Source organism: Biomphalaria glabrata, chromosome 3, assembly GCF_947242115.1.
Source record: "Biomphalaria glabrata chromosome 3, xgBioGlab47.1, whole genome shotgun sequence".
Taxonomy (NCBI): Eukaryota; Metazoa; Mollusca; class Gastropoda; family Planorbidae; genus Biomphalaria; species Biomphalaria glabrata.
The window spans coordinates 35695834-35709796 of NC_074713.1; the positions used below are offsets into that span (position 1 = coordinate 35695834).

Here is a 13963-nt window from a genome sequence, read left to right on the forward strand (position 1 = left end):
ATTTATGTATCTCAAAAAAGACACCTGGAGAACTCTCAATTTAGAAAAGTCATATATATATATAATGAAAACTTCAATATGACCTAAGAGCATTTACAAAACATCAACACTAGGAAACACATACTGACTCATATTGGTGTCTTATGTTGACCATGTTGTTTATTATTTAATAGACATCACTATCATTTTTAATATTTGGTTAAATTATTCACATGGTAATTATTGATATTCTTTTAATGTAGGCCAAGGCAAACGAGTCCAAGGTCTAAAACCAAACCTGCCAGTTATACATCTTATATGCACACTTTTTTTAACCCATTAGTTACACTGGACAGTATTAACTTCCTTCCCCGCAAAGAACAATCTACAGTCTTCCAACTAAGGACAGGACACACACCTCTGTTAAATTACCATCTCAATAAAATAAATCCCACACAACTCTCCCTTTGTAGACACTGCGCCCACCCTTATACAACCGTAAACCATATCCTTTTTGAATTCCCCTTCCTAATCCACCTTAGGCAGACCCTACTACCACTCCAGCCCAATATAACCAACACCCTGTACGACAGTGCTGAACAACTGAAGAAAACAGTACACTATTTTTTCCTTGGCACAGTCTGCAAAAGAGCTGACAGCTCAGCAGCAAAAAGCTGGCTAGATGAAGAAGAACCCATTAGTTGCCGCTGATATCCTTTACCACCTTGAAATAGTAGATAGATGTTAATTTGACTACAACCTTTTATTTTTCTCAATTAGACAGCCTGCAGAATAATGCTACTGCACACACTTATCATCCCATGAGCTTTACTAGCTTATAAGGGGGAAAAAAGGAAATATATTTCTCTGTTTGTCATTAGTTCTAAATCTAGACTTAAGAATAATTCCTTATCTATAGCTACTCAATCTTTTTTGCTTTGTCAGTAGCACACAATCACAGTCCATGCAGCTTTTTTGTACATTTTTTTTTGCATTGAAGAGTTCCAATTCATTTTTTTTTCTATTAAAAAAGGAGTATCAATTTTTAAGTTATACTTTTGTGAGAACTTATTGGGTCAAATGAACCAACAAAAGATCAATTTAAGAAAATTAACCACTGGTTTAAAAAAAAAAAAGTTAAGTTCCCCTTTCAGACCTTGTGGTCTATACGGCAGATGATGATTTTGTGGCCTATGGTTAACGAGGGTGTCATGTGGTCTGCACAACGACCAACCGCCTTTACTTTCCCCCAACTAATATCAGGTACCCATTAGAGCTGGGTGGACTCAGAGGCGCCCAAAGATCCCACATTAAAAATACCAGTCTTCACCAGGATTTGAACTCGGAACCCTGGTTCAGAAGCGAAGCGCTTTATGGCTTAGCCACCGCACTTCCAACCACTGGTATCTAACTTGTAAATTGCTTAGTTGTTCCCAATACATGTATAGTAATAATTAGTCTCCTCAATTAGTGATAGTTGAGTGAATCATCTTGCAAAAAATAAAATGGACACAAAGTGAATGAGTGATCTTGCTGCTCCTTACCTGAGAAAATGAATGATCTTAAGTTTTTAAAGCTTTGAAATTACACAATTCCCAAAATTCAAAAAAGAAAATGACATCATTAACAGTCCTAAATATTTGTATATTTAAACCTAATTTTGATTTGTCCTACCCATCATGGATTATATTTAGATGTACAATCAAATATTTTTACAGGCCTAGAATCAGTCTTAATTGTTAATGGTGTAGAGGAGGCCTTGTCCTAAAGCCTAAATCTAGATGTGTACTCACTAGGAAATCTCTATTCACACTTTTTCTGCATTCACAACTATATAGGCTATGCTTGCAAACAAAAAAATATAATTTTTTTTACTTATAGTATCTGCAGTACAAACTGAAATTCCCTTAAATAAATGTTTGTGTAGTGATAAAAGATCTCCTTTTCTCGTCTTGTGTTTTAATATCGAATAATCCCTTGGGATTGGTTTCTGGCTTGTGGGGGGAATCAGCTTGAATTTTTTTCCTCACAATAAACAGATATGATAAAGTGATTATTTGATGGGGTCAGAGTGGCTAGTTAAGAGCAAATTTTTTTCATTCCTGGGTAAAATCCTTCCCTCAGCAAAATGTAGATATAAAATATAAATAGGTCTGTGGCTCTGAGTTTGCAATAAATTTAGCTTAAAAATTTGGAGTGGAATACAACTAAAGGGTTTAAATATTTTTAAAAAAGTGAAAAAATTAATCAGTGTCAATCCAAATATTTCTCTATCATGATGATTTAGTCTTTGTTTTAATTACATGTCTTTTTAATATTTAGCTGTTATTGTTTTAAGGATTTATTTCATGTATTTGTCTAGTATGTGTTAGCATTTTTTTTTTTTAATGTTTCATTGTTCTGCAGAATGCTGAAGTGTGAAACCTAATTTCAAATATAATAATTTTATTTGTATCTTATGGTCAGAATCTATTTATATTGCCTAATAACTAATTGTAATTTTGTTTTCCTACTAACAGCAATTCAAGCTCTACTCCAACTGAGCCTCCAACTAGTTCAACTCCTACTCCTTCTTCTGCTAGACCGAAAGGTCATACTAAGTCAAACAGCATGTCTCAGTCTGCCCGTGGAAATGAAGTGCCGGTTAATGTACCTGATGGAGAACAGAGACCTACGTAAGTGTCTCTAGTGACTTAAAGGCAGTGGCGTAGCTAGGGTGGGGGAGGAGGGGGGGGGGAGAATTGGAAGATCCCCCTGGGGCCCCCACTTAAGGGGGTTAGGGCTGACTAGTGTCGTGTTATACTCAGGAAGTAACTTGTTATATAGGGTAGTTTATTTCATCATCCTTATCATTTAAGAAGAAACCTGATTAGAGCACTGAAAGCAAAGGACACCATGAACGTGTCGAAGAAAAGTATCACTATCAGATGATTCATACAAAGCAGTCGAAGAAGTGAAAATGTCTCTTGATGAGAGAAGTAGTGCTGAAGAGACTCCAGGGGAATGCCTTTTACTACAGTCAGAGAAAACATTTGAAGTAAGTGATACAGATTATGAGTCAAGTGATGGTCTTCCAAAATCACTTTCTCCAGAAGTGGAAGAAACTGTAATTAAGTACAAAGATGTCGGAAATATCCAGCCTGGAATTTTATTTGAGGAACTGCGAGCAAAGATTGTATTAAAGGGTAGCTTATTTTTCCAAAACAAAGATGAATGGTATTTGTTTCCAGTAGGGTTTACCCAAAATAAATCACGAAGTTTGACATGGTTCAGTAGAAAGCTTCCAACAGGAAACATTTGCAACCAATCTTGGCTCCTCTTCTCTCCACACTTAGGATCTCTATTTTGTTTTTCATATGTACTGTTTTCTAAGGCATCAGAAAAGACATCTAGTAAATTGAGCAAACCTGGAGTTGGTTTCACCAAATGGAAGAAACCTGAAAGACTGAAGAAAGAGTCCACCATAGACAAGCTCTTTTAAGGCAGAACCAGATGAACTGTCACATGTTTCAAGTGCAAATTTTGAAAACTCAGCAGTATTAGAGAGATATTCTGAAGCGTGTAGCAGCAGCTTTTAAGTACTTAGCAAAAACAAACTCAAGCTTACGTGGTCACAACGAAAAACTGAATTCACCCAATCCTGGGAATTTCCTAGCATCTTTGAAATTTTTGCATAATTTGATGAAGTTACGAAACATCACATAGAATCGAATATTGGAAGACGCATTATTTGTCACCAGAAATTTAAAATGAGTTAGAGTTAAAATAAAGTTAGGGAATCAATTGTTGGGAAAGTCAAACAAGTTTGTTACTTTTCCTTGATGCTTAATTCCAAATGTTACTCATCAAGAACAGGTATCCCTAATAGTTCGTTACTTGGATGTCATCAATTTCGAAATAAAGAGTCATTCATTGGTTACTTTGAAATTTTGAAACCTGATGGACAACATTATGAAGAACTTGTTCTGAACACTCTTAAAGAAATTGGACTGGACTTTGATCTGTGCAGAGGTCAAACCTATGATAACGCAGCCATAATGAGTGGTCGTCTGTCTGGCCTGCAGAAACGTCTCTTAGACATTAATTCAAAAGCAACATTTCTGAACTGTGATAATCACTCCCTGAACCTGGCACCTCTTCTTTCTGCTGAGATAGATTCAGCATTTGTCACCTTTTTTGGAACTACATAAATTTTTCAACTTATTTTCCAATTCACACCAGAGATGGGCCAAACTGAAAGAAGCTGGAGCCTGGAGTTTAAAAAAGGAGAGTAGTACAAGGTGGTCAGCAAGATAAGAAGCTACGTCAGCAGTTTCCTTGCATCTTGACAAAATCATCAAGCTGTTGTAGGCTTAAATATTTATTAAGTACATTATATCATGTCATGATGTCGAGTGTCAAAATGCAAGGGACCCCCAAAGAGGTCAATCTCCCTGGGCCCCCAAATCCCTAGCTACGCCCATAAAATAGTATGTTAAGAAAAAGAAAGTGTTAACTGTTACATATCTAGATTAGGCTTTAGAGCATTTAAGAGCATTTTTATAATTTAATCATTTGTGAAATTGATAAAACAAAAGTGAAATATAATTATATGATGTGAGAAATGAAAATAGATTTTCGGAGGGAGGTGGGGGTGTACAGTGTATCTATCTTGCCTATTGATAACAGTTTATAGGCTTGGCATTGTCTGGCACAATTTACCAGTGTTGTAGTGTTTATCTTGTATGTGTGTTTTTTTTTTCATTCTTCTGTTCCCTATCCAGAGGTGATAAAGTATGTGTCTCTTGGAGGGATAGCTTGTTGAAAACATTATTTTTCCAGCAGTTAATGTAAAAAAAAAAAATAAGTGTGAAAGGTATAAATCTATATAATTGAAGCCTTGCACAAATGTATGTTGGCAAATATTTTTTATAGGACTGCCCCTGGAAAAGCACCAGCTGTTTCTCCAGGAGTTAAACAAAATTTGACAAGAGGGACACAGGCAAGAAATACATTCCATGGTCGTGATACACGTAAACAAGTTGTCAACCCATACAATGGACCTGGTGGTATATCTCAACATCCAGCAGACTCTTCCAATATGGCAGGACAGAGGCCATCATTTTTCAATAGAATAACTTCTAAATTTAGCAGAAGGTGAGTGTTTTTTTTTTTGTTACTCATGGAATTAATTAAAATAATATGTTAAGTGCCTGTCTCTTACAGTATTTTATCTTCAATTGTTTATATCTTTTTTTTTTCTTCTTCTTTGAAATAAATCAGTTACATATGCCATAAACATCATGCACCCATATCACAAAGATTATCTAATTGATGTAGAGTTTAAAGCATTTCTTCAGCATGCTTCAGTATCAAAGTTCTTTCTTTTGTATGATATTGGCTTTTGCATAAGGCATTATATTAAAGAAACTAAAATGTAAATAAGCCTCTTATATATTTGGCATGCTAGGCTCTATCCTTTAGTTTTTTTTTCTTCCATATTTAAACATCTGAAAAATGGAAAAGGTACCAAAAATACAACATTTTTTGTTAATATGTATTATAATGTGTTGATTAGGACATAACAAGCAGTGCTGATATTTTTTCCATGAATAATGATTTTGAGTTTAGTGTGTGTTATATTTTTTAAATAATACATTCAAAAGTGAAATTATCTATGGTTAAATCTTGTGCTGCAACTCTGGAAGAATGTTTTCATAAAAATAGTATTAAAAATGTGAATAGGTTTTCATATATTCATTATATATTTTCATATATTACCAAGTGTCAAAAGAAATGGTTCTCTTTTGGAAGCAATAGTCAGTTTTTCTTGTCTCTGAACATATGAATCTGTATTCACTGATATGGAAAACTGTCTAGATTTTTACTATCATTATTGACAAATTATTCAAAAACTTCATTTATGAATATAAAAAAGTTGTTTAAATGACCTGTCCCTTAATGCATCTTATATTTACTTTCCACTGAATGTTTATCTTCCTGAATCAACCAGAATACATAGATTCTATTTATCATTTTTATTTAACATCTATTTTAGTTTATCCTAAAATTTGAAAACATCCTTAAGAGACAAACAAAAAAAAAGTTGTATTTTTCAACTGACTTAATAGTACACTGTTCTATCCACTTATGAAAGTAATCTAGTGGTGCACTAGGAAAAAAATTCTAGGCAATGGCTAAATGTGGAATGCTTGTGACATTTTCCTTTCGTCTTCATTGAATTGAATAAATATTATTTATTTTCTTGCTCCTGACGTTCAGTCCTGGAATGAGGTATTTATAACTATTATAGATAGCCTTTTGTGTGTGTTTCTTTGCTTTTTTATATAGTGATTCTTTCTTCTTTAAATACGTTCCTCTCCCCCTGCTTAAGCTGAAATAGTACAAAATATATAACTGTAAAAATCAGCTGCTGTATTTATCACTAAGTCTGAGATATCTCCACTTGGAACAAACTTTCATTATAGCCCTTGACAACACAAATAATCATTTAATAGGGTAAAGAGTAATTCAAAGCATTATTTCCAATAGAAATATGAAAATGTAGATAATTTTTACATTTGTATCACAATATCTTCTTTTCCTTTTTATTCTTTCTTGTAATATTTTTGTATTTTCAAACAATTCTTTCATTTTTTTAAATTTAGATCTTAAATTAGGTTTATCTTCATTTTCACAAGTGAATTTGTAAATATAGTATATACAATTAATAACAGCTTTACAAATGTGTCAATCGACATTGTGAAGACAAATTTTTTTTATGTAGACTGTGTATTTGTTTCTATGATAAAATTTACAGTTAATTTATAACAACACAGAACACAGGAAACAATTTCTTATAATAATTTTAAATTCATACTTAATCTTATTTCACACATAACTCAATAACTAGTTTAAATCCACATAATTGGTGCTTGCATGAACAGCTATATTTACATTCTCCCTAAAGAAAGTTTGACTGAATATAGCATATCCACCCTCAAGTTTTTTCTCTTTTTTTTTTCTTTCCTTCTTTTTTTTTTCATTTATTTATTGAACTACTTGAATTTGTTTGGTCTTGACTAGATGTTAGTTGATTTGAAATAAATAACTTTGTATTGATTTTAGGAATCAAAATAAAAGATTTGTTTATCTAATCAGAGCATGGATATGTCAATTTAATTATTATGTTAATATTGACTATTTCCTTTGTTGATTTACTAAAACAAACTAAAAGTTTTACTTTGCCAGCATGACATTTTGTTTCTTTAAAACATGTTAACTTACAAAAATGTGTCAATGTTGCTTCTCTATTTCCACTGACATGATGACCTTTTTCTCCCCTCCTCAACACCAACTACTAAATTTCAGACCTGATGGTGGAATGCAGAGCTCCTCTCCCCATCCGTATGCCACCGGCGGAGCCTCCGCCATATTGCCGTGAGTACTTTACTAAATTTATTAAAAAAAGTACTGTCCATCTCTGGAAAGTAATATGAGGTTAAAGAGAAGAACATTGTTCAATGGAATAGCTCACAATTAGTCCTGTTTTGCAAAATATTCAAACAAAAATTATTTTTTTTAATCTACACATTTTTTAAGTTCAATGATTCTATCAATTATTACTAAGGTGTTGACATAACTGTATAGGATAATGGATAGTCATAAAGATAATATGTGAGGGCTGTTTGTTATGTTCTGATCAGCAAAGCTTGTCAACTAGTGTTTCTAATAAACTCGTGCATGGCAGAAATAATTTGATTTTTAGTTGTTTTTTTTTAAATTTATAAATCAAATGTGCAGTGACACTCTTTTTTTTTAATGCTCTTTGCTTACAAATTTTTTGCATGCCTTTTAATAATGCTTGCTTTACCTAACACAATTCTGTTCAACTAATCAAAAGTTGTAAACATTGATTGCTTACTACTTTTATTGTCTGTGTATATTGTGGCATTCAACTCCTAATCTTATATAATGAATATTAACTTCCTTTTTATTTCGTATGCTAAATTTGTATTGTGTTCTTTTTTTCTATTACAATTTGAGGGTTGGATAAAGCTATGCATATAATTCAAACATAAACTTGATTTGTTTCTGATATAAAACAAAGGAAGCCCCCCAGTTTGACTATAAATAGATTTCAGTTTTGTTGAAAAGCTTTGATGAGAGGCTGCTAGTACTATTTACCTCATTTGGCTTGCAATGCTTGGCAGTAAATTGCCTATTATTTAATTTTGGCTTTACTAACTGTCGAAAAAAATATAAAAAATTTTAATTATAAAAGCAATCAGCAATATTTGACAAGAGAGTGCTTGTAATGAAATAAGCATAAGAAATCTGTATTGTGAACAAAATATACAAATTATATTGTACATCTCAGTCACATTGCTTTTGCTTACATTTTGTCAGTAGATTAGATGTAACAACCTACTTTATCAATATTTTTTTTTTTTTTTTTTTTTGAAGTGTCTTTTTGTGATTTTTTAATTTTTTTTAAAAATTTGTATCTATCTATCCCTTGAATACATGGCCCACTGTCCCCTTCGTCCTCTTTCATACAGTTTTGCTATACGCTTTGAGCTTAATGCTTGGTTTGGGTGTCACTGCCAATAGCTGTTTTTGTTTCTAATTTGCAGCCACGTTTTTCGCAGGTCTATGTCTGGAGAAACTCGAGACCCTGAAGGAATTAAACCCCGTTCTTTGCGTTTTACATGGAGCATGAAAACCACCAGTGCAATGGACCCTAATGACATGATGAAAGAAATTAGGAAGGTTTGTCTGATTAACTGAAAAAGAAATAAAAGACTATATTATTACAAAAGATTGGTTGGATAAAATTTAAGCACTTACATAATTGAGCTAGTAATATGAAATGTAGAGTAAAAAAAAAAATTTGATATATAAAAACTTATTTCTAACAATTTTACACTTTTTGACTTGTTTATGCTCATCTGAAAATTGAAATGCTTTTCATTTCTTTAAATGTTCATTAATAAATATACCAGTAATACTTTTATTCTTATACCTTGTCAGCTATCAGGGTATGTTTACCATTTACTAAATAAATCCTAACAATCCTTTACATGGCTTTGCACTATGGCCTGCTTCATCATCTTTTTGTATTCAAATGTATACAATTTCTTCATTGTTCTTCTCTTTCTATTGAAATTTATAAAATTTCTTCATTGTTCCTGTTTAAACTCCAAGCTAGTCTCCACATCATCTTCACATGAACAAAGACATGTGTCTTCTCTTTGTGTTTGGGAATTTCAAGTCTTTTTTTCAATTATCTATTTAAAAATTGCATTTGATGTTTCTATTCTTTGTCATTTATCTCCAACACTTAACACTAACAGGATCATGTGCAAAAAAACAAACAAACTTGTCCTTAAATGGGAGATTTTATCATTAAAGTCCTTTTCATTACCGGTATCTATTTTTAATTGTAAATATATTTTGATATACATTTGAGATAATTGCAACTGTTTGCTGAGCTCCTTCTTTTCTGTACATGATAATTTTAAATCTAGGGGTATCAAATTGAGCTTAAAATTAAGTTGACTATTCAAAGTTGGCAGGAGATATTGAAATAGTAAAATAAGTAAGGGTTAATTGTAAGGCCATTGTTAACAAGTCAAAACAATGACCTATTACTTTACTTCTCAACTTTTTTTGTTGATGAGTACCAGGTATTTTGGGACATCTAATTCAGAGTAAAAATCACTGTTTCATAATAACATGAACACAAGACCATTGGTGATGGAGTCAAGTGATATTCAGCACAGCCCATTATGTCCTATTTCTTCAGAGAGGAATACTAATTACTTATGTACAGTTCATTTTATATCATGCACATCACTTTGACTGTTGCATAAGCTGTCCATTTATTGTTGCAGGTTTTGGATGTAAACAACTGTGACTATGAACAAAGGGAGAGGTTCCTTTTATTATGTGTACATGGGGATCCTAACACTGACAGCCTTGTTCAGTGGGAAATGGAAGTATGTAAACTGCCACGCTTGTCACTTAATGGGGTTCGCTTCAAGCGCATTTCAGGAACATCAATAGGTTTCAAGAACATTGCATCTAAAATAGCAAATGAGTTAAAACTTTAGCATTTTTTATATTAGCTAAAAACATCAATTATTTATGTCTGTACAAGTTTTGTTCATTATTATTTGTTGTTGTTGGGATTGGTGGGGTATTCATTGTATCAATTCATAGTGACTCTTAGATCAACTCTACTCAGGTGTGTTCCAGGGAAAGGATCACTTCTAGCTTGTTATTTAGTTGTCTTTTTTCTTCTTCTTTTCTTGGCCATTGTAAGGACTAGTTCCATTTTATTTTATTTTATTTTTGTAAAACTATGTACATCACCATAGAGCAATTAGAGGCGTTAGGCGGACTATGTTAACCTTAAAAAGCTTACATCAAGACTTGTGCATTTGAATTTTATATATAAGTCTGTACATTACATTTTATTTTCCTCCAGTGAATTTTACATTTATTCTGTGTAATAATTTCTTGATTCTATAAGAGAAAGTATGTATTTGTTCCATAGTTTCTTCTGTCTTTAAGAAAAATAATATATATATTTAATTCAACACCTAAAAAATGACCAAGTTTTGCTGTATACAGAGTGCACATTTTGTAGGCAACTGTCTGAATGCAAAGCTATTGATGTACATTATATCAATTTCTTTGACACCTATTGTATGAAGTGCTACATGGAGGAGCATCATGCCTATAATAACACCTTTTAGAATGTGGATTTTGTAAACAAAATATGTGACATCATGTTACATTGAAAAGGCTGTGAAAACAAGTCAAAAGTGTTCAGTGCAAAGAACTAGAACAAAAAGTTAGGTTCTATATAGAATTAATATTGAATCTTAGTCAGAATAGAACAAAATGCAGAGAAAAAAAAAGTAAACATTCATTCATAAATTCATTTCGTCTTAGGCTTTAATTAAAAATAAATTCAAGAAATTTAAAATTCAGATACAGTTTTAAGGGTAATCAATTTGTGGAAAATGTTCTGAATCTGAATAATAAATTGTACCAAACTGCTGATTACACAAACCAATAAATCTGAAGCCAAAATGATGTCATATTTGCATGTAGGTTAACTTAGCTTTGAAAAATAGAATTTTTAAGACTACTCAATAAATTTGTGTGAGACGTAATATGATTGTGCGCATGCATTAAATAAAATTCATTTTTAATTTATCTTAAGATGGTAGATCTTAATTATATGGTACTGTTAAAAACAACTATCAGATTAATTTCATTGCCTTTGAAAAAATTGTCAGTTAAATCTTATTACCATTTGTTTTACTTTTTTTAAATGCCTAAATATAATCTAAAAATTGATTGATACAGTTAGTGTTACTCAAGAAAAAAGTCTCTTCAGCAGTTCCTTTCATTTGGTATGTGTGGCATTGTGTATTTTTGTTTTGGCTTCTGTGATTCTTGTGTATTTCATGCAATTTGGACAGCACTTGGCTAAACTTAACATATATATATATATATATATATGTATATTGGCATTTAAACGTTTTGAAGCAAACCCATTATGGCTAAATCAAAACAGTTAGATGCACTTTTATTCTAATATACAACTTGTTCCACTGCTCTTTTTACTTGACATTTTGTATTTTGATACACCAGGACTTGTGTAAATTTTGTACAAAGAAAAATGTTATTATTTCTTAATGTGTGCAGCACTGAAAGGAATAAAGGATCCATTACTTTGTACTACAACAGTGACACTAGAACACTGCTTTGCCCTAGGAAAATATTTGCACCTAATTCTGCTATGAAATTCATCTTGTTAGAATTACAATTGATCATTGCTTTATTTTTTTTTTCAACTTGAATTATGCAACCTGTCTTTTTACCTTGGCACCTGAAGCTAGTAGAATTGAAAGAGTGAATCAATTTGTCTGATTTAACATTATTTAGCAGTGTTTTACAGAACAAAATGGTAAATGAAGAGCTTGATTAGATGGATGTATTGAATGGATCCATTTTGTGTGAACTGGTGTCTCACCAGAGCATTGAGGCACTGTTCAGCATGGCTGTGAAATTGTCCCTCCATACTACATGTTTGAAACACTCACCAATAGGACACAATGTTCTAATGAAACTCTTGATCATTTTTTTTTTTTAATTTGTGTATGAATCATTGCCAGTTATGTATTTTTTTTTTAAACAAATGTTTTCCTGTCTTGTACAGTTCATTAACAGGAGGCCTTTTTTTTTTCTTACAAAAAAAAAATAAACTGGGTCACGTAATCATTTCTTTAGTACTAGAATTTTGTCCACATTGTAAATATTCCTGCAGAGTGCTTGATTGATAGCAGATTATTGAAGCGTGAAGGAGAAACTTTTGTTCTGATTTGATTGATGTAAATGTATCTCAATGGGACTTGTTAGTTTTTGTTACTTTAAAAGTGTTTTGTTTTTATGTTGTTTTGAAAACAAAAATTTTGGTAAATTTGTTGAACCTGTAAATCAGTGATGAAGTGAATGAATTAATCTTGAGCCTTTTCTTGGGACAATAGTTATGTGGAGTTGTATTTATTTCTAGAGTTCAATGTATTTATTTACTTTTATACAGACACAATGAAATCTATTTAGTCTTGTTACAACATTCAGTTGATCAGACCAATCAGATCATGTTGTGTAGGTCTGAATGAAAATGTCTGTTGAACAATGTGTACATAGAACATTGGAGCAGTTGCAGAAGGTCATGTTAAAACTAATAAGCTACTGGTATCAGAGAATTTAGATCTCCTTCAAATAATAAATATAAATTCTAGGTGTGTGTGTGTTTTTTGTCTATTTTTTTTATTTATTTAACGTAGATCATTTTATTTAACATTTTTTGTCTGCAATGAATTTACTTTTAGCATTGTACATAGTTCTAATTACACAGCCCTGTGATTCTATTTTAAGCTAGAACTATTGTCCAAAGTTTTTGTTTTAGTGTCTGCACTGTGGAGAGTTGTCACCACTCCAGGGGATTCATTGCACATTAGATATCATTCAGTTTTAGTCAAATGTATTTGTGTGAGTGGCGCTGCTTCATTGTGGCTTACTTAAAAGTACACAAGAACTTTTTTTTTTCTAAAGTGCTTCAAGGACAGTTTGCTTTGTGGTATGTGATAACATTAATATCATACTTAGGGGAAACACAAGATTTGATGTCTGTGAAAGTGATTGGAGATGATGCAAATGTTCAGGTACTAGTTTTTGTTCATAATGGCCGCCTGTAGTGTTGTTCTCACAATTGAAACCCAGTAAAATGTAATGAAAAATCTGATACAATTTTCTTTTCTTTAATTTATGTTGTTATAAAGTTATTAATTTATTAGGATTACCTCCTCAAACTAACATAAATTTATAAATTCATTAGACTTATCTATATCTGGTTGATATAACATTGGCAGTACCAGGCCTACTGGGAAAATCCAAAGAACACAAAAAACTAATATCTACACCACATTTGACATAAAACATTTAGTAATGTCAATGCTGAGGGCAGATGTCTGCTTTCAAAAAGCTAATTTCATTGCAAGGTAGGTATACTAGACAACTCTCTTTCCATGTTACAAATGATTAGTAGGCTGTGTGGTAGCACCATTATTTAGTACAATTACAATGCTTATTGGCCATGTTATCAAAAGTATTTATCTGGTATCACATATACAGATCTATCCAACAGACATACTAAGGACAAAAGTTGGAAATATGATTGCATTAGAGAATTACAATTTTCTGACAACTTGGCCCTGAATACCTAAGTGAAGCAGACCTACTCAAAGATATCTTGTTTCATCACTTTTCTTTTAAGCAACTTTTATAGGAACCTCTGCAATGGAAGATGTTAAGTTGGAAACATTATATAAAGATACCCTCAAGAAATGAAAAATCAACAGATTTGGCTGGTGAGAACTAGCTATGATTATTTTTCATGGCTCTGTTGGTGTCTTGGGCTATG

At 32.1% G+C, this 13963-nt stretch overlaps 1 protein-coding gene across 14 annotated transcripts in view; it reads left to right on the forward strand.

Moving 5' to 3' along the window:
* Window positions 1–13282, forward strand: part of LOC106073315 (MAP/microtubule affinity-regulating kinase 3-like) — a 64929-nt gene extending 51647 nt beyond the window's left edge. For 7 of the 14 annotated variants that reach the window (XM_056024759.1, XM_056024760.1, XM_056024754.1 and 4 more), the window contains 6 exons: window positions 2499–2654; window positions 4894–5115; window positions 6241–6252; window positions 7330–7398; window positions 8595–8730; window positions 9855–13282. In XM_056024759.1, coding sequence (XP_055880734.1) covers window positions 2499–2654; window positions 4894–5115; window positions 6241–6252; window positions 7330–7398; window positions 8595–8730; window positions 9855–10073 — 814 coding nt within the window. In that variant the 3' untranslated portion in view covers window positions 10074–13282. The remainder of the gene's footprint in view (window positions 1–2498; window positions 2655–4893; window positions 5116–6240; window positions 6253–7329; window positions 7399–8594; window positions 8731–9854) is intronic. The other 7 variants (XM_056024757.1, XM_056024761.1, XM_056024763.1 and 4 more) reach the window with 7 other exon arrangements.
* The last annotated feature ends 681 nt before the right edge of the window (window positions 13283–13963 follow it).